This window comes from Zosterops lateralis (assembly GCF_965231275.1).
Source record: "Zosterops lateralis genome assembly, chromosome: 20".
Lineage (NCBI taxonomy): Eukaryota > Metazoa > Chordata > Aves > Passeriformes > Zosteropidae > Zosterops > Zosterops lateralis.
In genome coordinates, this window is record NC_139780.1 from 8,220,803 (window position 1) to 8,246,751 (window position 25,949).

Below are 25,949 nucleotides of genomic sequence, written 5' to 3' on the forward strand. Positions count from 1 at the left end.
TCTGCACAGGAACGTGTTCCCTCCACATTCTTTTATTTCTTCATCTCTTTGCAGTGTTAAACACCGTGTCCCCCCCAGTCAAGACATGGCTTTTTGTTGCTTTGTTGTTTTCCCAGTGTTCCTTCTTTCCTGCAGCCATCAGGATGGATGAAAACGTGGGCTACTTCATCATAAAAAGTTAGATCTAATAATTTAGTCCTTTTATCCACCAGCAATTACAGTCATTGTCTCGAGGTGGGCCACAGCTCTACAGATCAGTGAACCGTCTGTCTGGTGACAGAGATTTATTTTGCTGTTTGTTGCTTTGATACCAGACAAAAGTCTGGCAGAGGAATCGTGCTCCCTGAAGTCTCCAGCTCCTCAAGGCACTTAATCCTGGGGGACTCTGATGAATGGGGTGCTGCTGTCGGAGCTGAAAGCCAGTTCCCAGCACTTCCTGGGCATCCTTAATGAGGAGAAGGAGCAATTATCTTGTGTGCAGCGTTGTGAGCAGTTGTGACAGCTGATTTATGCCCTGGCACAGGAAAAATGATTTGCCGAGTCTGGCTCTGGAGACGATTAATTTTAACACGTGTAGAGCTGGGCTTTGAGGCTCTGCATTAACACTTTTTGATCCCAAGCCCAACACTTTTTGATCATTGTGCTGATGAGCCAGGGCTTGTAAATCCTCCTGCTCTCTCCCTGCACTGGGGTCTGGGCTGTCCATCCCTGCTCCCTTCTGCTGGTGAACCAGGTGAGGTGCAGAGCCTTAGACTGGCTGAGGTGGCGCCCAGCATGAGGGACCCCCCAGCAATGAGGGTCTCGAAAAACCCTGTCCCAATGTGCTGCCTGATCAGCTGGGCACGGATGCTCGGTAAATCTTTATCCCTCCGTGTCAGAGCGAGGAGCGGCTGCTTCCCAATAAATCAGGATCGTGGATTTGGTACCTGCGGGATGGAGAGGGATGGCAGCGAGTGTCACCGGGAATTGCCTCACCTTGATCCATGCCCGGGCTAGGGAACAGCCTGGTTAATGAGGTCTCCATGACCTAATAAGCAGTTCAAAAAGAAGTAATAACAGGAGCGCTTCCTCAGGATTCGCTGAGAACAGCGAGCAGGGGAAGCGATTTGCTAATTCACGGCGCTTAATTCCTTTCTGGGCCGGACAGGAAGGAGCAGACTTTGTCTTGCTCAGTCTAAAGCCGAGGCAGGAGGAACCTCTGGAGTTTCAGTGGCGCTCAGCAGGAGCCGGGCCATTGAGCTGATGAATAATGAGTTTGCAAAGGGCTGCGGGCGTTTATAAAGTGCCGCCAGAGGTGGATGAGCTGAGCTGGGGGCAGCTTTGCCCCCACTCCTTCATCCAGGATCCCACACCCTGCTGACATCCCTGGGGAGGAGCCTCCAGCCTCGGGGAGCTTTTGTCCCATCCAGCATCCAGCTGGAATGTGGGGCTGGCAGGAGAAGCTGAGGAAGATGTGAACGGGACATTTCCAGATTCACCCGCTGCTCCTCCCCGCCAGACTCTGTGCAGTGCCCTGGCCTGTGCCCCCTGCCCTGGCTGGTGACCCCTGTCCTGGCTGGTGACCCCCTGCCCTGGCCGGTGACCCCCTGCCCTGGTCAGTGACCCCCTGCCCTGGCCGGTGCCCCCTTGCCCTGGCTGGTGACCCCCTGCCCTGGCCGGTGACCCCTGTCCTGGCCGGTGACCCCTGTCCTGGCCGGTGCCCCCCTGCCCTGGCCAGTGACCCCTGTCCTGGCCGGTGACCCCTGTCCTGGCCGGTGACCCCTGCCCTGGCCGGTGACCCCCTGCCCTGGCCGGTGACCCCTGTCCTGGCCGGTGACCCCCTGCCCTGGCCGGTGTCCCCTCTGCCCTGGCGTGCCACGAGTCAGAGCAGTGGTCCTGGATGCCGGGAGATGCTCGGAGCTGGTTGTCAGCTCCTGGGTTTTTCTGGAATGACCAAGTGTGGTATCTTAGCAACAAAGGGAAATTTTCTCCTTTCTAGAGCGGAATTGTTTTTTAACGGCTTCGATGCTGAGTGTTTCTCCTCCCCAGGCAGAGCCAGGGCATGGACAGAGCCAGGACACCCTAGGGACATTGGGGACACCGTCCTCACCAGCTCCTGGCCTGCTGCAGGAGCAGATAAATCAGGGAGAGGCTGCTCCAAGGCCGCTGCTTTTCTGGGAGGTTTTGGAGGTTGTGAAAGGAGCAGTTTGTAACCCTGCCGTCAGCTGGTTGTGTGTGAAGGAAAGCCGAGCCCTGGGCCCCGGGCAGAGCTGGGCCTGGGGTCACATCTGCAGCTTTGGGGGTCCCTGGGCCCCGGGCAGAGCAGGCCCTGGGGTCACATCTGCAGCTTTGGGGGTCCCTGGGCCCCGGGCAGAGCTGGCCCTGGGGTCACATCTGCAGCTTTGGGGGTCCCTGGGGCTCCCGGCTGCTGCTGCTGCTTTGGGACTGCGGGACAGCCCAAGCCCGGGGTCACTGTGGGATCCCCCTGCTGGGATGGGGGGACATGGGGCTCCTGGGGGGCTCCTGCTCTGCCCGGCCACCCCACCCCACCCCACCCCACCCCACCCACTGACCGGCCCCTCGGGGGTCTCTCCCGCAGGGTGCAGGTCGAGTTCTACGTGAACGAAAACACCTTCAAGGAGCGGCTGAAGCTCTTCTTCATCAAGAACCAGCGGTCGAGTGAGTGCTCCGTGCCCGGGCCCGGAGAGCCGCGCTGTGTCCTGCGGGATGAGAAGCCATTGATTGCCATCTGCTGGTGGCCTTGTCCCCGCGTGTCCCCAGCCCGGGGCTGCTGCCGCCTCTTGGTCCCTTTTTTCGTGGCTGTTTTGCCATCTCGGTTTGGGGGACGCTTTGCATGGGGGGGAGAGGAAGCCCCCTGCCACCTCTGCTGTCTGGGGACAGCACAGGGTGACAAACAGCTGTGACAAGCTGGGAGTAATGTCCCCATCACAATGTGCTTCCCTGAGGCTGTGGGGACAGCCAGGGCAGGCTGTGAGTTACCCACTCCCTCTGCAGCCATGGGGATTAGTCTCCACTTGACTAATGGTGTTTTTATTTTCTTCCTCCGAGATGTCATTAGCTGTCTGGAGGGGGCCTGCTCGTTAATTTATAAATTCGAGTTTTCTTTCCCTCCCTGCATCCTGTTGTCTTGTTAAAAAGCTGGAGTGCAGCACAACAGGGAGCCCAGGGGGAAGTTTTTAATGAAAATGTGATGAATTTCTCACTTGTAATTTGAGTAATAACCCCGTGAACTGGCTGGGGAGGCAGAGTGGATAAAGCAGCAGCTTTTCCTCCCTGTCCCTGCTCCTGCAAGCAGGTTGTGATGTGGTCAGTGCTGGTCTGCTGCTCTTGAATGGGTGCCTGCTAATGAGGGGGACACACTCCAGCAGCTCCTCGTTTGCCTCTCACATCTCTTGGGGTCAGCAAGGAGCTGATCCAGCATTCTTTATTTCTGTATTGCTCTCCTGTGTCTGTGGCACTGGGCAGGAGCCCCGGGCAAAGCGTGGGCAGTGCTGCTGGCCTGGGGCTCCTGCAGCTCCTGGGGGGATCAGGGGGCTCCTGTGGGGCTGTGAACAGGCTGTGGGGTTGTGCTGTGGGGCTGCACAGGGTACCCAGGCTGTTGGGGATGCCCAGGAATGCTGCCCCATCCCTGCCCCCTCCACCACAGGCCTGAGGATCCGGCTCTTCAACTTCTCCCTGAAGCTGCTGACGTGCCTCCTGTACATCGTGCGTGTCCTGCTGGACAACCCCGAGGAGGGAATTGGCTGGTGAGTGCCCCAGGGCCCCGGGGCTGCCCAGCCCAGCCCACAGCTCGGTGTGGATGCTGCAGCTGTGAGGATGGGTTTTCTCCCCCCAGCTCTTGGAATTGGTTCTTGGACAAAACCTCCCAGGCTCAAAGCCCACGGGTGGGTGTGGGGTGTCTGCTGGTCCTGTGCTGTGCATGGTGGAAAAATTCAGGTCACGTCCATTTCCAAATTCTGTCTGACTCTGCCAGGGGCTCAGTGTGGCCTTCAGACACAGGCCAGGGCTCAGTGACTCCAGGGCATCACCATGCAAATACTTTCTGCAGGCTGATGCCCTTGAAGACATCAACACTAAATCCCATTTAAGCATTTGAGAGGGAAATACGTTGTGCTGTGTGGATCCTTGAGGTGATGGATGATTCCACACATCAGTTTTGTGCTGGATTTCAGTATAAGCCTATTTTTAATGTCCTTGCTTTGTTTAGCTCATGTACAATGTGGGGTTTTTTTCCCAAAAGCTTGGAGAATTGGCAATTTGATTTTCTCCTTGTAAAGGCTACAGACTACCAAGTACATCTGCACCTTCTGAAGGGGCTTTCAGACCTGGGAGAGTGAAGCAGGACACAGATGCTCATCCTTGAGAGGTTTAGCACAGCTGCAGCTCAGGGGATTCCATTTTCCTGGGGAAGCTGGGCTGGGTGCTGCCTGCCTGGCAGGATGCTGAGGGCCCAGCCAGCCTTGTCCCAGAAGCTGCAGCTCAGCAATTTTTTGCTAATTGTAACCTGGTAATTCCTAGTTCCCTGCAGCCCTGAGTTCTGCACTGTGCCAGGGAAAATCAGCATTCCACAGCATCTCTGAGTGGGGCTGGAGCACCCGAGGGGTTTTATCCTCCAGCAATGAGATGTTCAGGGATGCCTGGGAGAGACTTTGCCTGTGCAAAGCCCTGATAGGAATCAGGATCCAGGGAAATGTTGTCCAGTGCTCCCTCAGCCGTGAGGGCACCTGGTGATCCCAGGGAATCAACCCCAGCACCTCTGTTCCCCACTGACAGTTTTTCCCTGCTCTTTCTCTCCCAGCTGGGAATGCGAAAAGCAGAATTACACAACATTCAACCAGTCCACGAACATAAACTGGTGAGTGGGGAGCTGCTCCAGGGCTCTGGCTCAGCTCTGGCAGGATGTGGGAGCAGAGGGATGAGGGTGGCAGCTGCCTGAGGTCACTTCTTGGTGCTGGGGCTGCTCAAGGGATGTGGAGCAGCACCGCAGAATCAAATCCATTGGCAAGTGCCAGTGGCTGCTCCCTTGGGAATGTTTATTTCCAGTGTAGCGGCTGCTGGAGAAAACTGTGAAAGGGGGAAGAGCAGCTCCTGAACCAGCCATGGCCTTGGGTTTGCCTTCAGTGGAGGGAAAGACCCTGACAGCTGGGCCCCAGCTGAGGTCCTCTCTGTGAAAAACAAGTTCCACTCTCTCTTAAAAATTATAAATTCAATTAAAAAAACCAAAAATAGACATTTAGGACATAGAAAGGGCAAATGTTCCAGCTGTGGTGCCTCACCAAAAAGCACACCCTCCTCTTTCAATTACTGTGTTTTAAGGATTGCTGTTTTACACATTCAATAGATATTAAAACATTCTTTTCTGTTTCAAGTATCCCCAATGATTTTATTTGATAGATTTATTTATGGGTGGCTCCACTCTGTCTGGTAACATGGGTCTTATAAATCATTTTCTTGAGGTTTTTTGGCTCTTTTCATTTTGATAAAAACCCCAGAAATCTAGCAGCCTTCATGCAGGGTTACGAGGTGATGACCTTTCCCCTATACTTTTTGGCTTGGTCAGTCTAGAAGTCACAAAGAAGAAAAAACAAAATCTTTTTACTATTTACACTATGCCATAATCAGAAAATACATTCATCCCTTTTCTGAACTCTATTAACAAAACACAACACAGTACAATCACACATATAGTATTCATTCCAATATTTGTGAAATGACAACTTTATAATGCGCATCTATAACACCTCTGGGTTTTTCTCCCAGGTCACACATCTTCTGGGTGGACAGGAAAACCCCTCTGTGGGCCGTGCAGGTGAGCAGCCCTGGATGGGTGTGCAGGAGCCCAGAGGAGCTGGGCTTGGAGCTCTGCCCCACCTGTGAACCCCCCCAGGGGGGCAGGGGGGGCTCGGAGAGCTCTGATCCGCTGCCAACACCTGGAGAGACCCCTGGGAGCCTCCCCTGTGTGTCCCTGCAGGTCAGCATCGCTCTCATCAGCTTCCTGGAGACCATGCTGCTCATCTATCTCAGCTACAAGGTGAGAGCCCAGCCGGGAGTTGATTTCTCCTGCTCGGGGCTGTCTGAGCCCGCAGCATCCCGGGAGGGTGTTTGTCTCGGTGATGTCTCAGCCAGCTCTGCGTGTTTTCCTCTCTCATTCCCCCCCGGGCTGCTGGATGAGCGTTGTGCAGAGCAGAATCTCCTCTTTCCGTGCTTTCTCAGGAATTCAGACCTGTTTAAGGCAGGCTCACCGGTTTTAGTGTCAGGCTGACACATCCCAAGTTTCCTGAGCTCGGCAGGGCGACTCCCAGCTCTGCTGCCTCCGGAGGAGTGGCACAGCTCCAAGCCAGACAAGGACAGGCACAAGCTGACTCCTTTGGACCAAAGCCCCTTAAAATGGGCACAAAAAGTGACCTTAACAAATGGCACCTTCCCAGGGGCCAGGGGAGGGTTGGCAGCAGAGCCTCAGAGCCTCTGTCACCCCCCGCTCTGAGTGCCAGAAGTCTGGAGCTGTCACTGTCACTGTCACCCTCTGTCCTTGCATGAAGTGTCATTGTCCCCCAGTTCTGGGTGGCAGCAGTGACAGACAGAGGGATGCAGTGGCTGTGGAGAGGACTGAGGAGTTTGGGAATGTTTCCTGCTCCCAGAGTGTCTGCCACCTCCCCTGGCTCCTCTCCTGGTTCCTGCACTGTATTTCCCTCCATATTTCCCTCATCTAGCGGGGTCTGTGGCAGAGTGTGATGGTTTTAATTGTCCTCCAGCAAGTTTTGAAGCTCATTTGATTCCTTTTTGGTTTTAATTCCTCAGGGGAACATCTGGGAGCAGATTTTTCGCATTTCCTTCATCCTGGAGATGATCAACACGGTGCCATTCATCATCACGGTGAGTGTGTCCCGGTGACATTTGAAAGCAGCTCTAAGTGTAGTAAGTGTAGTAATTTTGGTGGTGAAATAAAGAAAAATGGGTGTCTGGCCAAATGGTATTTAAGGCTGGCAGGAAATTTTTCCTTCAGTATTTGACAATATAATGACTTTCTCTGGAGTGTTATCCCAAAACCCATCCTCCCTTTCCAGCTGCTTCACTGCAGCCAGGGAAACAGAGCAGCTCCTGCTCAACTTGGATCCTTCCACACAGGGAGGATTGGCTGCTTATAGCTCTATTTTCTAAAAGACTGTGGATTTTTCTGCGAATAACTCTTGCTTTTGTAGATATTCTGGCCTCCCTTGCGGAATTTGTTCATTCCTGTGTTTCTGAACTGCTGGCTGGCCAAGTATGCCCTGGAGAACATGATTGTGAGTGATCCCTGTTGTCAGCTCCTGGGGGATGTGGAGGGCAGCAGGACTGGGAGGGACCCTTGGCTGCCCCCAGCTCTGGGGCAGGATTTGGAGCTTGGTGTGTGCCAGGGAATGACAGGCTGGGAATGCCAGGCTGTGAACAGGAACCCCTCAGTGTCTGAACCACAGTGACAGGGGTGAGGTCCTCCAGCCATTCCCCTGTCCCCTCTGGAGCTGTCTCACCCCACAGCAGATCCCAGACCTGCTGATGGGAATGCACCTCCCTTCCCAAGGGCTAAATCCAGGCCTGACCTTCCCTGGGGAGGGCATTTCTGGAGCCAGTAAAGCAGCAGTTGGTGCTTGGAGGGGGCTTTTCCCTCAGGCTCTGTGAGCTGGTGGGAGCCCTCCCCTCTCCCCCCAGAACGATCTGCACCGAGCCATCCAAAGGACACAGTCAGCGATGTTTAACCAGGTGCTCATCCTCATCTGCACCCTCCTGTGTCTCGTCTTCACGGGGTGAGTGTTGTTCTCCAGCTCTCCAAAGCCCCTTCCTCACTCTGGGAATCCAGCTGTGCCCACCCCGAGAATCCAGCTGTGCCCATCTCGGGAATCCAGCTGTGCCCACCCCCAGGAATCCAGCTGTGCCCACCCCGAGAATCCAGCTGTGCCCATCTCGGGAATCCAGCTGTGCCCACCCCCAGGAATCCAGCTGTGCCCACCCCGGGAATCCAGCTGTGCCCAGCTGTGGCAGAACTGGGCTCTAGCAGGGCTCCCACCTTCCCCTGCTTTGCTTCATCCCCCGGCACACAGAACACTGTGAGGGGGTTTCTAAGTCAAACTAAAGATCCTCCCTCATTCTAGGGTTTTAACAGGAAAGTTTTAGTGAGGATGAGGGTGTTGTGAGTGTCAGAGCAGTGCTGAGGGCAGGGACAGCAGCTTCCCCCAGGGCCTGGTGTGGGATGTCATCCCCTCATTCACCAGGAGTGGCTCATTCACCAGAACCCATCCACTCCCAGGGTCCAGCCGAGCTCTTCCTCCCCCACAAGTCACAGCTCCTGAGCTCATTTGTGTAATTGGCCGCTGGGGCTCCTGCTAATTAACTGGGCCCTTTACCCTGTGCATTGCCAGCATCAAGGGTGTTCCTCTGGGCAGTGGGAGCAGAGCTCATCACCGGCTATTTAGCTCTGAATTAGGCTTTGAATTCTCCTCTGGCTCCCTTGGTCTGGGTTTGAGGCATATTATACCATTAAGTTGCTGAATGGAGAGGAAATGAGGCTTTTAGGCTCATGAGTTTTTGGCAATAAAGACGATGCTCTGATGTGGATGACTAATGCTATTTCAGAGCTCAGTGGTGCTCCCAGCCCTGCTGCTGGATGATTTGGGGGTACAGTTTGGGCCCAGGAAGGCTTGGGTGACACTTGTGTTCAGCAGGATGGTTTTGAGCTGCAGGTTTATGGGGTTCTACTGCCCCATGTCCTGGGCAGGCCAGCCCCTGCTGTGATGAGGCTTTTCCCTTCCAGGACCTGCGGCATCCAGCACTTAGAAAGAGCAGGTGAGAAGCTCTCTCTCTTCAAGTCCTTCTATTTCTGCATCGTCACCTTTTCCACCGTGGGCTACGGAGACGTGACACCAAAGATTTGGCCTTCCCAGCTGCTCGTGGTGATCATGATCTGCGTGGCCCTGGTGGTGCTGCCGCTCCAGGTGAGACCCCAGCAGCTGAGGGTGGGCAGGGACCCCCAGCCCAGCCCAGCCCGGGGCAGCCCTGCCCACGGGGACATCAGCTCCGTGCCCTCTGCAGTTTGAGGAGCTCGTCTACCTGTGGATGGAGAGGCAGAAGTCGGGGGGGAATTACAGCCGGCACCGCGCGCAGACGGAGAAGCACGTGGTGCTCTGTGTCAGCTCGCTCAAGATTGACCTCCTCATGGACTTCCTCAACGAGTTCTATGCCCACCCACGCCTGCAGGTGAGGACCAGGCTGCTGTCACACTCTGCTGGGTGTTGTCATACTCTGCTGGGTCTCACACACCTTGCTGGGCTCACAGCAGGATTCTGTCGTTACTGTATTTGGGACGGCTGAAATAATGATGTCACTCCAAATCTTCTTGGAGGGCATCTAGCAATGTTTGTTAAAAAGCACATCCTTTTTATGCCTTGTTCTGATACAATTGGACTTGATTGGTTATTCAGACCAACCTCTTTGTCAAAATCTTTGCAAGTAAACAAGATAGGAAAACAGCAGGTGCAAAAATTAGAAATTGTTTGCAATGCCTGGGAAAGTCTCCCTGACTTGCTTTCCCACAGGCTCTGCTGCTGCCTGACACCTAAAAACCCCTCTCTGACCAGGCTGTCAGCACCCACAGCAGCCTCTCTCTTGCAGGATTACTACGTGGTGATCCTGTGCCCGACGGAGATGGACATCCAGGTGCGGCGGGTGCTGCAGATCCCACTGTGGTCACAGAGGGTCATTTACCTCCAGGGCTCTGCACTCAAGGACCAGGACCTCATGAGAGCCAAGTGAGCAGAGGGACACACTGCAGATACATTCCTGGAGAGGAATGTCACCCCAGCTGTGTCCCCATGGGCCTTTGCTGGGGCTGGGAGGGGGCCTGGCTGGGGTGGGCAGTGCCCAGCTTTGTGGGCCCGTGGAGTTCATGGGGTCACTGCTCTCTGTCCTGGCAGGATGGACAATGGAGAAGCTTGTTTCATTCTCAGCAGCCGAAACGAGGTGGACAGAACAGCGGCGGTGAGTCCAGCCTGAGGATGGGGATGGGGCAGTTTTCAGGCAGAGGGGACTGGGAGGATGTTGGTCTCACCTGTGCCCAGCAAAGGAGGATGCTGAGAAGGGTCTGAGTGCCATGGAGGACCCTGGGGATGGCACAGAGACGTGCAGCAGCACACTGGTGGCTGAGCCCCTGTGGGCTCACTTTTCTTCTGCTGGTGTCCCATCAGTGCTGGGTTTCAGGGAGCAGCAGAGCCAGGAGGAACCCTTACTGTATGTCTCCAGGGTGGCTGGGTGCTTTGCAGTTCATCCCAGGTGTAGAAGCTTTGAGGAAAATAAACCATCAAGCAAGTAGGTCTTATTGCTCTTGTCCCTGTCCAGGACCACCAGACCATCCTGAGGGCCTGGGCTGTCAAAGACTTTGCTCCAAACTGTCCTCTCTACGTTCAGATCTTAAAGCCAGAAAATAAATTTCATGTCAAGTTTGCTGGTGAGTTGGAGCAGCTGCACAGCAGCTCTTGGTCAGCTGAGAGCCCTCCTGGATTGGCAGGAGGAGGGAACACCCAGTGCCCAGCAGCATCCCAAAATGACCACATTCCCAGGCACTGCCAGCCAGGGAACCCTTGTATCCCCCTCTCCTCTGTGATGGTCCCTCTGCCTTTCAGATCATGTGGTGTGTGAAGAGGAGTGCAAATACGCCATGCTGGCACTGAACTGTGTCTGCCCTGCCACCTCCACCCTCATCACCCTGCTGGTGCACACCTCCCGTGGCCAGTGAGTGCTGTCCCTGCCTGCCCCTGCTTGTCTCTGCTCATCCCTGCCTGTTCCTGCTCATCCTTGCCCTCCCCTACCCCTGCCTGAGCCTGGAGGGATGGCAGAACTGAGGCCTCTGAGCTCAGGGGGAGAGGGTGGGGGTCTGAGATGGTTCTGGGGAGCACAGTGGGGTCTGGGGCCCCCATCCAGGTCAAGAGCAAAAGCCCATTTATTGTAAGGGGTCCACAGCAGTGCAGTTGGGCTGGGGAACACCAACTTTTCAGAGACTGGAGATAAAAATATCTTTGTATTGGCACGGTCCTGCTGGCAGGAAGGTGAATCCACAGCACAGGCAGCCCCAGAGCCTGCAGGGTTTTTCGGTGGGTATATATCCAGCATGGCTGGGAGGAGCTCTGCCAGCACAGGAGAGCAGTGGCGTGTGCCCTGCACCCCTTGGCCGGTCAGAAATGTCTGAATTTTGGGTAAAGTGCCATCAAAACAGTTATGAAACATCCTTGCCAGATGTCTCTCGCCCCATGTTTAGAGCTGTTTGCCAACACGGGCTCTGAACCCTCTCTCTGCACTCTGCAGGAGCCCTCGTTAGATAAAAAGACTCTTAAAACCCAAAATGAAAACGAGCTCGTCCTCAGCGAGCACCAACAGCTCGTGGTGATGTGTCACTGTCACCTCCCTGCTGTCGGGCTCCAGGGCAGCTCCAGAGATTATTGGTGCTCTGCCCTGGGATCTGGCTGGAGTTTTAGGATCTGTGCCAGGACAAGGATGTCCCATCCCAGCTCCTGGGGGTCCCATCCCAGCTCCAGGGGTCTATCTGAGCTCCTGGGGGTCCCATCCCAGCTCCAGGGGTTTATCTGAGATCCAAAGGGTCCTATCCCAGCATCAGGGTTTCTATCCCAGCCTCAGAGTTTCCATCCCAGCTCCAGGGGTCCCAACCCATTCCTGGTTGTCCGAGCTCCAGGGCTCTATCTGAGCTCCTGGGGGTCCCATCCCAGCCCCGGTGGTCTCATCCCAGCTCCAGGGCTCTATCCCAGCTCCAGGGGTCCCATCCCAGCCGCGGTGGGTCCCTCCTGATGCTGCTGCTGTGTTTGCAGGGAGGGCCAGGAGTCCCCGGAGCAGTGGCAGCGGATGTACGGGCGCTGCTCGGGCAATGAGGTCTATCACATCCGCATGGGCGACAGCAAATTCTTCATGGAGTACGAGGGGAAGAGCTTCACCTACGCCGCCTTCCACGCGCACAAGAAGTGAGGGCAGGGGGGCGATGGGCAGGGGGATCTGCATGCCTGGGGGGTCCTTTGTGCAGGGACAATGGCCCGGAGGGGGTTTTCTCCAGCTGGGAGTGCCCACCCTCTGCTCCTGGCTCAGGTACGGCGTCTGCCTGATCGGCATCCGGAGGGAGGAGAACAAAAGCATCCTGCTGAACCCCGGGCCGAGGCACATCATGGCAGCGTCGGACACCTGCTTCTACATCAACATCACCAAGGAGGAGAACTCTGCCTTCATCTTCAAGCAGGAGGAGAAGCAGAAGAAGAAGGGCTTTGCTGGCAGGGGCAGCTACGACGGCCCCTCCCGCCTGCCCGTGCACAGCATCATCGCCAGCATGGGTGAGTCAGGGCCTCAGGGGGCTCCTGCACACCCCACTCCATCTCCTTCCCCACCTTTGGGTTCCTTTCCTCCTCCACTTTTTGTTTGAGTCTGTTTTTCACACTCCTTGCTGTGCTCCCTCACCGCTGAAAACTCCTTTCCATCCTCTCTCTCAGTCATCTCACCAGGAAAACACACGTTTCCTTCCACCCTGGGTGCTCTCAGCAAGCTCAAATATCATTATTAAACCTCATAATGTCCATTATCATTAAGGGTATTTGCATAAATGCCCCGAGCCTGGGTTTAGCCCTCAATTATTTCCAAGGCTGGAAGAAGAGATGCCTCGGGGCACATCCTAAATCACGTTTATGATTCCCAAGCTGAGGAAAAGTGCAGTTTTCTCCACGGCAAGCGGTGCATTTGTGCGAGTGAAAAATACCATGAGTCATTACTTCCCCCTTGTATCTGGGGAGAACAAGTTTTGGAGGAGCTGAGCCACACGAGCACATTACATTTCAGGCAAATAATTTATGTGTTTGTACTCCTTGAGCAGCAATTTGCATTGATTATGCCCCAGCAAGCCACAGAGCTCTTTGCTGAGCCGTGTTTGTCACAGCTCTCATCACACGGCTCCTACACAGAGGGACCTTTGGCAAAGGTGATGGGAGGGACAGAGATGACGTGGGTGCCAGCAGGGCAGTGGTGTCTGGCAAGGCCAGGGCCTGGGCTCTGCTTCTTGGGACACTCCATCAATGTGTTTGATTTTTGGAAGCTGCTGGAGGACAGGATGAGGAAGTCTCTCCTGTCCCCTGTTGGATATTAGGAAAAATTCCTTCACAGAAAAGGTTGTGAAGCGTTGGCACAGCTGCCCAGGGCAGTGGTGGAGGCACCATCCCTGGAGGGATTTAAATGATGTGTAGATGTGGTACTTGGGAACATGGTTCAGTGGCAGGTTGAGAGTGCTGAGGGAATGGTTGCAATTCCATAGATATTAGATCTTAGAGGACTTTTCTAGCCTTAAGGGATCTGAGATTCTGAGACCTGGAGCTGATCAGGAGGGATGTGGGAGGGAGGTGGATGAGAGCGTTGCTGCCTGTCTCTCCCTGGGGCAAAGGGACATCCACAGGAAGGGCAGTGCCAGGGCAGATGTGGTTCCTCACCTGGCTGGTGTCTCCCAGAACCCAACGAGGAGCTTCAGGCAGGGATTGGGCTGCAGGGTTGATTCATCAGCATAACAAAAACTCCTGCAGAGCCCGGTTTGGCAGTGCAGGGAGCAGCAGGTGGGTGAGCTGTGAGGAGAAGGGAGAGAGGGACAGACCCCAGGGACAGCTGAGCCCTGGGGAGATGCTGCACCCAGCAGCAGAGGCCACCAGAGGGGGCTTCACCTGCACTCCCCCTGCCCACAAACTGTTGAGCATCATCTGGGCTGTCTCATCCCTGTGCAGGGCCTGAGGACAGGAGGCTTTTGTGACCTTTCCTCCCCCTTAGAGCGTGTTTGCTGTGCTCCCTCCCCGCCGTGTCCAGGTACAGTGGCCATGGACCTGCAGAACACCGAGTGCCGTCCCGCCAACAGCAGCAAACTGGCGCTGCCGGCCGAGAACGGCTCGGGCACGCGCCGGCCCAGCATCGCCCCCGTCCTGGAGCTGGCTGACACCTCGTCCCTGCTGCCCTGTGACCTCCTCAGTGACCAGTCCGAGGACGAGATGACGCAGTCGGACGAGGAGGGGTCGGCAGTTGTGGAGTGAGTGGCTCTCTGTTGGCAGGGACCTTCTTTGGTTTACTCCAGTTGGTTTGATTTGGTTGATTCTGGTTCATTGTGGTTGCACCCGGTTTGTTCCAGTTTAGAGACACCAGGGCCAGTGTCACCAGATGGACATGAAAAGATTACACTCACACCGTTAATTTGTGAGAATGAAAGAAAAGGAAGTTTATTTCGGGATCAGAGCTTTTATAGCTTTTGGGGTTTGATCAGGGATTGGGGGATGAGGTTACCATCTCTCTGATCCCACTGGTCAAACCAGAAGTCCATCAGTTTGTCCTTCCCCCTGGAAGGAATGCATGATTTACAAAACATCACTCTTTGTTTATGTTACAATTCATGAAAAAGCTCCAGTAGAAAATGTAAATATCAGAAGGCTGAAAAATCAGAGTGACAGGACCAGGGCACATGGCAGGCTCCTGGGGGATGCTCAGGCTCAGCCTCTTTGGCTTCTCTATGAGTGCCCTGTTCCTGCATCTTTACAGTCTCATGGCCCTTTGCACAGCAAAAAATACTCCTAAATATGTATATTCAGGGAATTCCCAGCTGCTGCAGGAGAGTTTTGCAGGGCATTTGCCAGTGTTGCTGTTGAAGGATTTCCCCAACATCTGAGCACTGGATTAAAGGAAAGCTCTCCCCTGTCCTCACACAGATTTCTCTCTGCTGCAGGTACGTGAAGGGCTACCCCCCAAACTCACCCTACATCGGGAGCTCCCCAACCCTGTGCCACCTCCTGCCTGAGAAAGCCCCGTTCTGCTGCCTGAGGCTGGACAAGGTGTGGAGGGGCTGCGGGGGCTGCCTGGGGCTGAACCCCCTGGGACGTGTCCACTGAGTCCCTGCACTGTCCCTGCACAGGGCTGCAAACACAACAGCTTCGAGGACGCCAAAGCCTATGGGTTCAAGAACAAACTGATCATCGTGTCTGCAGAGACAGCTGGGAACGGGCTCTACAACTTCATCGTCCCTCTGCGGGCCTACTACCGCTCCCGCAAGGAGCTCAACCCCATCGTGCTGCTGCTGGACAACAAGCAAGTACTTTTCCACGGGTGTTCTCCCTCACACAGAGCCCTCCCTGCCTTTCCACGGGCATCTCGTGCTGTGGGGTGGGATTGTGAGGGAGTACCAGTGCCACTGTGGGGTACCTTGGCTGGTTGGCCCTGGGGTTTTGTGTCTGTCTTTGCTGCGTGGACATGCTGAACCACCTCGCTCTCTGTGGCTCTCCCCCCAGGCCTGAGCACCACTTTCTGGAGGCCATCTGCTGCTTCCCCATGGTTTACTACATGGAGGGCACCATTGACAAGTAGGTGTTTCCACCTGTGGCTGTCGAGCCTGAATTGTTGTGTTTAGCCCAGCCCAGACTTTTGAGTCACCCCACGAGAAGCCCCAGGGTTGGTAGCATAGAGCTGAGCCCACCTTGGGCTTCTCGGGTTGTCAGCCCCTCCCTGGGAGATGGGAGCAGGTGAAGAGCAGGTTGGGAGCAGCCTGGGCTCGCCATGGAACCCCTGTGCTGCTTCCCTGTGTCGTTTCCAAGGGCTGACCCTGCGCTCTTCTCTTTGGGAACTGCCCAGCCTGGACAGTTTGCTGCAGTGTGGAATCATCTACGCTGACAACTTGGTGGTGGTGGACAAGGAGAGCACCATGAGTGCTGAGGAGGACTACATGGCAGATGCCAAGACCATTGTCAACGTCCAGACCATGTTCAGGTGAGGGGTGACCACTGCTGGGCACTACCAGGAAGGGTGCCAGTGCCTGGGGACAGTGGGACACATCTGGCACTGGGTTTGCTGTAGGAAGCTGTTTCTGACCTCAGGCAGGACAGGGATGGCTGTGGTCTTCCTCAGGTTTTAAATCCTCTGAGACAGCTGCAGGACAACAGATTTCTTTCCCTTGCAGGCTGTTCCCCAGCCTCAGCATTATCACGGAACTGACCCACCCCTCCAACATGAGATTCATGCAGTTCAGAGCAAAGGACAGTTACTCTCTGGCCCTTTCCAAGCTAGAAAAGGTAAGAGGAAGTCATTCCCTGGCCTGGGAAATCACCACTGACAGTGACTGACTGCATTCAGGCTCCTCCAAGTTCTGTGCTTTTCCATGTCCAGAAAACCCAATCATGTCTCACACATTTCTGTGGAGAAAAAAAATCCTCTTTTCTACAGTGCAAAGATGCTGCCCTGGTCTCCTCCTGCCACACCCACCAGAAACCTTACATCTGTGCCCTCCCTTTGGTAGTAATGCACCCCACACACCCAGCAAATGTTTCCATTTAGGGACAGTTTAAAGCTCACCCCTTAAGGTAAAGAACCTGGATTCTTCCGTAGCCTTCTGACAAGGACTGGCTCAGTGCCAGAGAGAAGCATCTATTGGATCTTGTCACTGTTCTTCAAACCCTGTGTCCCTCTCTATTGGCTTCAAGCCAGGTTATCCCTCCTAAAACATTCAGTATTTAAGAAAGAGCAAAAAAGAAAGAAAAGGCTTTTCGAGATGTCTTAGCGAGGTTTTCTCAGACACCTGTGTATGCTTTATTATTTAAATTGTTATTATTAATTGTTTTCTGCAACAATTTGTTTTCTGCAATGTTTTGTTTACTTTGTTATTTTTTCCTTATTAAACCTTTTGATTTACAAAGCATCTTCAAGGAGCGGTCTGGCTAATTATTATAGCCACTTTTCTGCAAGGCTGGACCCTCAGAGTGTGGAGTTAAACCCACAACCTTTGCCATGAGTCCTCTAAGCTTCTGTGCAATCTGAGCTGAAACTTGCCTTTCTTCTTGCAGAGGGAGCGAGAGAACGGCTCCAACTTGGCCTTCATGTTCCGGCTGCCCTTCGCGGCCGGGAGGGTGTTCAGCATCAGCATGTTGGACACACTGCTCTACCAGGTGAGACTCAGCCCTGCAGCTGTGGCCTCCCCTTTGCATCTCCCAGGGAATAGCTGAGCAAACCTTTCCTTGTTTTCCTGCCCAAATGTCTCCGCAGTCGTTTGTGAAGGATTACATGATCACCATCACTCGGCTGCTGCTGGGCCTGGACACCACGCCGGGCTCCGGGTACCTCTGTGCGGTACGTGCCAAGTCCCCTGGGGTCAAACCATCAGCCCAAGCTGTCCTGGAGCTGGTGGCATCTGTCACCCTCTGCTCAGGGGTGGGAGAGTTCCTGTAGCCTTGGTTTCGTGCCTGAAATGTTTTGGTTTTCTGAAATTCTTTTTTCAGGGAATTTTCTATAAACAAGAGAAGTGTTTTTGCAAACTGTTACTTTGTTATTCGTTCCTTTTCCTGGGAGGGACTTCTTCTTGATGTCCCTCTGGTCTGACCAGTGTGATTGAAGAAGTTTGTTTTTTTGTCACTAATCAAATTGATCTGTGTAAAATAGTATATAAAGAAGACACATCCCAAAAATAAAAGAGTAATTTCAGCCTTCGGAAACTCAAAGTCTGTGTCGTTGTAGTATAAAACAACATCAGGTTCCCCACTTCTTCAGAACTGGGTGGGGAGCAGCATTGCCATTGATCCCCTCCATTTTGGGGAATCTCAGTGTTACCACAAGCCCAAGAGCTGCCAAGGATTAAACTCCCTGTTTTGAAGGCTGGGGTCAGAAATTGCTCCTGATTTTCTTGTGGAGTCCAGCTCACTTTTGGGATTGTCGTGGATGAGCTGGGGTGAAGCTCAGGAGCAGCTCAAGGTGCACGGGGGGGTTCATGTCTGTCCTCTGCTCCTCAGATGAAGATCACAGAGGATGACCTGTGGATCCGGACGTACGGGCGCCTCTTCCAGAAGCTCTGCTCCTCCAGTGCCGAGATTCCCATCGGGATTTACAGGACAGAGTCCCACATGTTCGCAACCTCCGAGGTGGGGGCACGGTGCTGTGTGCTGGGAAAGGGGCTGCTGGTGGTCCCAGCCTGGGATCCAGGAGGGTGTTGGTCCCTGGGGCACCTCAGGCCTGGCTGCAGCAGCAGCAGGGAGGGGAGAACACGGGAAGGGGAATTTCTGTGTTGGCTTTGTTGGTGTCCTGGTTCCCCAGCTGGGTCAGGGTCAGTGCCCATCTCTCCAGGCACTGCTGGATGTTCTTGGCACAGCTCTGCTGCACCACTGGACACCCTGGGGAGCAGGGTGGGCACAGCAGGGCTTCCCCTTTGCTGAACTGACTCTTGGCTTTCCCTTCCTTTCTCCCCTGCTGCAGCCCCACGACATCAGAGCGCAGGTGAGTGACGCTCGTGCCCCACTGGGTGCTGTCGCCCTGTCCTGTCCCCTCCCCTGTGGCTGATCCCTGGGCTGGCTCTGGCCACCAGAGCCACCCTGTGCTTTGTGCCAGCTCAGCCCCAGTGCCAGCACAGCACTGCCTGTCCCCATGGAAGGGAGATACTGGCTGAGCCTCAGAGCTCCGGGAAAAGTCCTCAGTGTCCTGATGTAATTAACTGGGATAAGGAGCAAGGGAGGAGCCAGGAGCCCTTTTTAAATACCTTCAATTTTCAACTTTGTAAGGAAAAGCAGCGACAGGGAGCTGAAAGTTGACATTTAATTAAATGCAACCCAGCTCCTTGAGGTGCTTTTAAAAGGCTTTATTAATAAATTCCTGCTCACCAGTGGGGATTGCTGGGTCAGACATGTGGCAGCACAGAGGGAAGGGAGGGAAGAGAGGGAGATGTGGGAGGGAAGAGAGGGAGATGAGGGCATGGCTGCTCCTTGGGCAGATATCCCACAGGTGATCCTGAGTGAGGGGTCAGGTGCCCACAAGACTCCCCTCAGCGCTGCTTATCCAAGGGAAGCTGTGGCTGCCCCATCCCTGGAAGTTTGAGGCCAGATTGGACAGGATTTGGAGCAGCCTGGTCTGGTGGAAAGTGTCCCTGCCCATGGCAAGGAGTGGAACGAGATGAGCTTAACCCTCCTTCCAATCCAAACCCTTCTGGATTGTGTGGAATCTGCCGGCCAGGCGGTTCTTGCAGTGCAGAGCTGAAGTGCTGGGAGAGCCCATGTGGGTCACAGGAACATCCCCAGCCCGTGGGAGAGATCCCACCCTGCCAGGCACCGGCCAAACCCTCCCCGGCCGCCCCCCATCCCGCGTGACCTGCTGGGCTTCCAGTCACAGATCTCAATCAATGTTGAGGACTGCGAGGACACGAAGGACGTCAAGGAGCACTGGGGCATCAAGACGAGCCACCACCGGAACTCGTGTTCCAGCGACCAGTCGGAGCACCCTCTGCTGAGGCGCAAGAGCATGCAGTGGGCACGGCGGCTCAGCAGGAAGGGCAACAAGCACTCCAGCAAGACGGCCGAGTGGATCAGCCAGCAGCGCCTCAGCCTGTACCGCCGCTCCGAGCGGCAGGAGCTGTCCGAGCTCGTCAAAAACCGTATGAAGCACCTGGGCTTGCCCACCACCGGGTACGGTAAGTGCCGTGCGGCCGAGCTGCCTCTGCGGTGGTGCCTTTTCCCGCCCTCGGGCTCCTCAGGTAACCCCCGGCCGAGCCTGACCCTGCGCCACGTCCCCCCTGAGCCAGCCTAACCCCATGCCGAGCCTAAACCCCCCTGCCGAGCCTAAACCCCCATGCCCAGCCTAAACCCCCATGCCGAGCCTAAACCCCCATGCCCAGCCTAAACCCCCATGCCCAGCCTAAACCCCCCTGCCGAGCCTAAACCCCCCTGCCGAGCCTAAACCCCCCTGCCGAGCCTAAACCCCCATGCCCAGCCTAAACCCCCCATGCCCAGCCTAAACCCCCCTGCCGAGCCTAAACCCCCGTGCCGAGCCTAAACCCCCATGCCCAGCCTAAACCCCCATGCCGAGCCTAAACCCCCGTGCCGAGCCTAAACCCCCATGCCCAGCTTAGCGCGGCGCTGCCCAGCGCTGCCTCATTCCCCGGCTTGCTTGTGCTTGTGCAGACCAGCGGCTCCAGGCTGGGGTCCCGCCACGCAGATCCCCCCCTTCCCCTGCCACCCCCGGCCAGCTGCAGGTGCCCCCCCATCCCTGGGCTCTGGGATGGCTCCAGGCAGGAGTTGGCAGTGGCAGAGTGAGTCCCCTGTGCCTGCAGCAGGACCCGCTGTCCCCGCACGGCCTCGGGACACGAGGCCCCGTTTGTCCCCCGCTCTCCGGCCGTGCAGAGTTGGTGGTTCAGGACAAGCCGAGCCCGGGTCAGCACCGCCCTTTGTGCCCCAGAGCCCCCGTAGGGCGGCAGGGACAGGCCAAACCCCACCAGCCGGCGCAGCCCCCCTGTTGTTACAGACTTTAATGCGTCATGGGCTCTTCCGTGGAAAACATTTCGGTAGCTGCAGGGCTGAGTTGCTTCATTGCGTGTGACGCGGGTGTGTGGCTGTGACAGCCAGAGCGCTCAGGGCCCCTCTGTGCAGCCGCATCTCTCGTGAAGCTTCTGAGCTGCCCGTCGGTGCTGGCATCTGTGTCCCCCTGGACAGCTCCACCCCTTGGTTATGATAAAGTCTGTAGCCCACAGCTCCCTTTGTTTGTTTGGTTTGGTTTTGGGGTTTTTTTTGGTTGGGGTTTTTTTTTTTTTTCTGTCTTTCTTTGAAGCCATCCTGTGCTGCTGCTTGTTTGCTCCATCCTCCAAGAGTGTCCGTCCACCCCCTGCCCACACTCAGGCTGGCAGTGAGCCCCAGCTGGGAGGGGAGCTGATTTTGGGGGTGGGATTCCTCCTTTCCCATCTAGGCAGAGGAAAGAGGAGTAGAAATGTCCAGAAGTGCAGTGCAGGAGGGGTTTGGAGTGGGGGCCCAGGGGGTGGTTGTGAATGCTGGCAGCATCCCCAGGGAGAAGCAGGAGAGCTGGCTTGTGGTGGGATGGAGTGAGGACAGGAACTGCCAGGCAAGGGCTTGCAGTGGTGCATCCCCCCTCTCCTTTTTTCCCTCCATTCCCAGCCCCAGAAGTTTCTATTGTAGTTCCAGGGGGGCTGGTGAGGCTCAGGGCACAGCTTGGGGTCAGGTCAGGGACATCCTTGTCCTGGCCCATCTGGCAAATTTTGGTTGAAGCAAACTGGGGAGGAGCTCTGGCAGGAGAAAGGACAAGTGGGGGCCCAGGACAGGGACACTGGGCACAGTGTGGGGACCAGCAGCTCCTTGGGCATCCAGCGGTGCTGGGGACTGTGTGTTGTCACTGTGTGTCACTGTCACTGTCTGGATACCCATGGAAAAACATTGCTCTGCCTTCTGCCCCTCTCCTTTTTCTTTTGCTCACGTTATCGCTGCAGCGCAAGAGCTCGTCTCTGATATTTGCCGAACCATGGCTTGCTGACCTCTCTCTCTCTCTCTGTTTATGTCTGTGCCTTTCCCTGTATGTTCTGTAGAGGATGTAGCAAATTTAACAGCCAGTGATGTGATGAATCGGGTAAACCTGGGATATTTGCAAGGTAATTCCCTTTCCCTGGAGTCCCCCGTGACTCATGGCGTGCAGCGTACAACAAGATCATGCCAGCTAAGCCCAAACCTCACCCTTGCCAGTTTTCACCTTAGATCCCCGAGCTTTCAGCACTAATTTTGTTGGGTGGCATTGGAAAACCGATCAGTGTCCTGTGGTGGTGGCATAAACACAGGGCTCTGCCTGATCAGGGAGATAGAAACCTCAGGGAGCCTTTTTTTTAGCTGAATTCCTGCAGGGAAATCACAGCCTTTGGCTTTCATTAACAAAACCCTCCCTCTATGGCTCTGCGAGGTGGCTTTGGGCTGTGCGGCCAGTGGCAGCTTGAGGAGGGGACAAGGATGGGGACAAGTGCACCAGAGCTGCCTGTGCATGTTGTGATGAGATGCTGGAGCTGCTGCTGGCTCAGCCACAGTCCAGGGCAAGCCAGCGCTTTAAAAATCCCTTTGCACCCCTTGGTTTGCCTTCCTGGACCCCTCTCCAGCATTAGAAGACCCCATTTTCTGATGGGGGATGCTGGGCTCAGCCCGAGGCAGCAACAGCAGCCACAGGGGCCGCTGGTGCTGCAGCCACCCCAGGCACCCTGTGGGGCTCTGTGGGACCTGCCAGGTTTTCCCATCTTTTTTTCCCCTTTTCACCACGGTGGAACCCTGGAAAGGCTCCTTTTTACTGCAGCAGCCCCAAGATCAGCAACAGCCCATCCCAGCTTCATTTTTGTCTCCACTAGTCCAGGCTTAAGGTGAAACGTTGGCATTTTCCTACAAAGTGTGTCATTCATCAGCCAGGCAGCCCCAGCTGGGGCTCATGGAAGCCCCAGGCCAGCAGAGTATATTGCCTGGGGCAGTGCAGATGCAGCAATATACTCGGTGTGCTCAGCAGGGCCTGGCTGGGCTGGATGGGGTCAGGAAACTTCCATGGGGCAGGGAAAAACCTGCCCAGAGCCAGAGCCCGTCCCCACCCCCCTGTCATGTCCAACCCCGTGTGTCCCGTCGGGTCCCAGGGTCTGTGTGCCCCCGTTGCCACCCCCATCCCTGTCTCCCTGTAAGGCTGAGCACTGGGATGGCCAAAACCCTCTGGTGGCTCCAGGACAGGACACCCTGGCACAGCCTGGGGCTCCCAGGCAGCGTCTCCCCGAGGGTGGTCCCAGGTCCCCCCGGCTGCAGCACCTTCTGTGGTCTCAGAGGTGCCAGGGATGTGTCTGAGCAGCAAAACAAAGGTGTGGTGTCCCCTGCAAGCACGGCTGGAGGTGGTACAGGCACAGCCCAGCCCCGGGGGTGCCCCAGGGCCCATCAGGGTGTGCCCTCCCAAAGGCACCTCTGGAGGGAAGCTGTTTGCATTCCTGTGCTGGCTGGAGCTGCACCTGAGGGCTGGAGAAAAGCAGTTTCACCCCTGTGCTGGGTGATCTGGCCCCTGTTGTCATTGCTGTGGCAGGAGAGGAGACCCTGGCTGTGCCCACCATGGGCAGGGCAGCCTCTGACTGGGGGATCCCCCACTCCAGGCAGGGAGACAGCAGGGACGGGGTGGTGGGAGCAGCAGGACAGGCCACAGGGAGCAGCCCCCAGCCTGGAGTTAATGCCCATCCCAGTGGCCGGGTCCTGGTCCTGCTGCCCCCCAAAGCAGCTCCATTCGCTCCATTCGCTCCATTTGCACCTCAGAGGGGCCTTTCCAAAAGCCTGGAGAGGTGTCCCAGTGACAAGCCTTGCAGTGAGCTGGTGTCCCGCCGTGCTCCTCACGCTGCCCCGGCGTCCGTCTGTCCGTCCCTCTCCACCCTGTCCATCCACCCCCATCAGCCCGTCTGGAACTCGGTGTCACCTGTGGCAGCTTCCACCCCTCCCGGCGCCCGCAGCCTCGCACCCCCATCCATTTCACCATGATCTTGTTCTTGGCTATTTCGGGAAGCACAGGGGCCCCCCTGTCACCGAGACCCCCCCGTTCCCCCTGTGGGTGCTGCTCTTGGTGGTCCTGAGCCCCCCTGGGAGGTCACTGTGGTTTGGAGCTGTCCCCAAAATGGCATTGATGGCTCTGAAACTCCACGGAGGTGATTTCCCCTGGGCGGGGGAAGGAAACAATCCGTGGACTAATCCAGTGTGTGGGTGATGCTAAATTGAATAACTGAAGGGGAGGGGTGGGCAGAGCGTTGGGGCGGCCCCGGGGGGGTTCAGCTGCCCTGAGCCAGTGCTTGGACTTGTGCTGTACCTGACACAGCAGGACTAACCTGTTCCCTCTTTTGCACTCAACCAAGGTAAGACAACTCACTTTGTTTTGGGGGGGAGTGGGGGCTACGAAGAGTTTCCTCTGCCAGTCCCCTGGGCCGTGCTGTGGTGGGGGAGAGCCTGGGGAGGTGAGGAGGGAGGTGGCAGTGAGTTCTTGGTGCCCTCCCGGTGGCAGTGACATTGTCCTGGTGAAGGGTCCCCTGTGCCTGTGGGAGTGAGAGCCAGGAGGGGACTGTCACCTTGCCTGTTGGGGTGTCTGTGGGGGTGTCCCTCCCTCACCAGGCCTGTCCCTGCTCTTGCAGATGAGATGAACGACCACCAGAACACCTTGTCCTACGTGCTGATCAACCCTCCCCCGGACACGCGGCTGGAGCTCAACGACATCGTGTAGGTGTCACCTCACCCCAGACTGTCCCCGGTGCCTGAGCTGTCCCCAGCCCATTGCTGCCCATGATTTCTCATTAATACCCACGGGTTTTGCCTCTTTCCCCCTCCCTGTGTTCCCGAGCAGTGCCCAAACCACTCCAGCCCCTCACGGGCAGCACAGAATTTTCCTTTGGCTTTTGCCACTGAGCAGCTGAGGAATAACTCCCGACTATTTATTATATACTCCTATATATTTATTATATTATATATTTATTTATATTATTTTATGGCGTTTCCACGATCAGCTCTTATCATTTAACACCCCTGATTCAAACAACTGCAGTGCTCTGCAAGCAGAACAGCCCTGTGGGGCATCCCTGTGTGTCCTGGCCTCAATTCCAGGGGAATTGGGGAATTCTGGCAGTGTAACCAGGCTGTGCATCAGCCTTAATTCAGTTCAGGGGGAACTGGGGGGTTCCAGCAGAGTAACTGGGCTGTGCCTCAGCCTCAATTCAGGGGAACTGAGGGGTTCCAGCAATGTAACCAGGCTGTGCCCTGGTCTCAGTTCCAGGGGAAACTGGTGGGTTCTAGTGATGTAACCAGGCTGTGCCCCAGCCTCAATTCAATTCAGGGGGAACTGGGGGGTTCCAGCAGAGTAACCAGGCTGTGCCCCAGCTTTAATTCAATTCAGGGGGAACTCAAAGATTCCAGCAGGCTGTGCCTCAGTCTCAATTCCAGGGGAAACTGGTGGGTTCTAGTGATGTAACCAGGCTGTGCCCCAGCCTCAATTCTGGGGTACCTGGGGGGGTTCTAGCAGTGTAACCAGGCTGTGCCCTGGCCTCGATTCCAGGGGAACTGGGGGCTCTGGGGGTGCCCAGCGGTGTAACCAGGCTGTGTCCCGCAGGTACCTGATCCGCTCCGACCCACTGGCCCACGTGGCCAACGACGGGCACAGCCGCAAGAGCAGCTGCAGCAACAAGCTGGGCTCCGGCAACCCCGAAACGCGCGACGAGACCCAGCTGTGAGCAGCCCCCGAGCGCCGAGGGCTCCGGGCTCCGGGCTCCGGGACAGGCGGGCAAGGAGGGGACGGCCCAGCCCCAGGGGAAGGCGCTGCTGCCCGCGGTGCCCCGGAGAAAGGCCGTGCCCAGCCGGGCTCTGCGGGAAGGGATGCCCGGAGCCCCGGGAGGGGCGGCACAGCCGGACACGTCCCAGCCGGTGGCCCTGCGCCCCGGGGATTTTAACTTTTTATACCGATACCGCAACTAGTGAGAAAGTCTTCGCTGGTGCTGGTGGGACGTGGCTGAGCCCAGACGCCGATGACCCTGCGGGAGCAGGGCTGTGGTTGGTGTGGCCCCGATGGTGCAGGGTGGTTGCGTTTATGGGGCTGGTAAAGGCGAGAGTGAGACTGCACCGAAACCTGCTCCTCTTCCTCCTCCTCCTCCTTCGCCAGGTGTCGCCCAGGGTACCCAAACTTCTGCTCTTTCACCCAACTCATGTTCTTCATCCTCTTTTTCCACGCTGGGGAAGGGCTGTGGTGGCCGTGGCTCAGAGGGGTGGAGGGCACAGGGTGGGGCCATGGCAGGGGCTGCTCTGCCCTCGTGGCTTCTCACAAACCAAAACACGCCAAGCCCAGGGGACTGAAAGCCAGGCCAGGCAGTGCCTCTGAGCCCTGGGTTTGTGCCACCTCTGTGTCCCCCCGTGCTGCTGCTGGAGCGGAGCTGCCTGGGGGAGTTGGGGATGTTTATCCTGGGCTGGCCAGGGCCGCCCACCCGGGTGGTGGTTTGGTGTCTCCACTCGGCCCTTTCCCCTCCAGCCGGGGCAGTCTGGGGTCCATCCCCCGTCTGTCCTGGCCGTGTCCTGCTGTCCTTCCCCTCCCCGTGGTCACAGCTCGGTCACGCCGTTAAGGCAGCGGGTTCTGCCTGTCCCTCC

At 56.3% G+C, this 25,949-nt stretch overlaps 1 protein-coding gene across 4 annotated transcripts in view; it reads left to right on the plus strand.

The window, feature by feature from the left end:
* Positions 1 to 25,045, plus strand: part of KCNT1 (potassium sodium-activated channel subfamily T member 1) — a gene marked incomplete at both ends in the record, with an annotated part of 80,905 nt that extends 55,860 nt beyond the window's left edge. For 2 of the 4 annotated variants that reach the window (XM_083876038.1, XM_083876039.1), the window contains 30 exons: positions 2,579 to 2,658; positions 3,647 to 3,746; positions 4,799 to 4,855; positions 5,761 to 5,809; positions 5,972 to 6,031; positions 6,799 to 6,873; positions 7,200 to 7,283; positions 7,687 to 7,781; positions 8,786 to 8,966; positions 9,064 to 9,228; positions 9,643 to 9,779; positions 9,945 to 10,008; positions 10,366 to 10,474; positions 10,650 to 10,758; positions 11,847 to 11,996; positions 12,118 to 12,356; positions 13,861 to 14,077; positions 14,765 to 14,870; positions 14,951 to 15,141; positions 15,324 to 15,395; positions 15,664 to 15,798; positions 15,989 to 16,100; positions 16,869 to 16,970; positions 17,068 to 17,151; positions 17,808 to 17,936; positions 18,268 to 18,288; positions 19,168 to 19,471; positions 21,371 to 21,433; positions 23,957 to 24,041; positions 24,925 to 25,045. In XM_083876038.1, the coding sequence (XP_083732164.1) occupies positions 2,579 to 2,658; positions 3,647 to 3,746; positions 4,799 to 4,855; positions 5,761 to 5,809; positions 5,972 to 6,031; positions 6,799 to 6,873; positions 7,200 to 7,283; positions 7,687 to 7,781; positions 8,786 to 8,966; positions 9,064 to 9,228; positions 9,643 to 9,779; positions 9,945 to 10,008; positions 10,366 to 10,474; positions 10,650 to 10,758; positions 11,847 to 11,996; positions 12,118 to 12,356; positions 13,861 to 14,077; positions 14,765 to 14,870; positions 14,951 to 15,141; positions 15,324 to 15,395; positions 15,664 to 15,798; positions 15,989 to 16,100; positions 16,869 to 16,970; positions 17,068 to 17,151; positions 17,808 to 17,936; positions 18,268 to 18,288; positions 19,168 to 19,471; positions 21,371 to 21,433; positions 23,957 to 24,041; positions 24,925 to 25,045 (3,496 nt within the window). The remainder of the gene's footprint in view (positions 1 to 2,578; positions 2,659 to 3,646; positions 3,747 to 4,798; positions 4,856 to 5,760; positions 5,810 to 5,971; positions 6,032 to 6,798; positions 6,874 to 7,199; positions 7,284 to 7,686; positions 7,782 to 8,785; positions 8,967 to 9,063; positions 9,229 to 9,642; positions 9,780 to 9,944; positions 10,009 to 10,365; positions 10,475 to 10,649; positions 10,759 to 11,846; positions 11,997 to 12,117; positions 12,357 to 13,860; positions 14,078 to 14,764; positions 14,871 to 14,950; positions 15,142 to 15,323; positions 15,396 to 15,663; positions 15,799 to 15,988; positions 16,101 to 16,868; positions 16,971 to 17,067; positions 17,152 to 17,807; positions 17,937 to 18,267; positions 18,289 to 19,167; positions 19,472 to 21,370; positions 21,434 to 23,956; positions 24,042 to 24,924) is intronic. The other 2 variants (XM_083876041.1, XM_083876040.1) reach the window with 1 other exon arrangement.
* Positions 25,046 to 25,949: the final 904 nt, after the last annotated feature.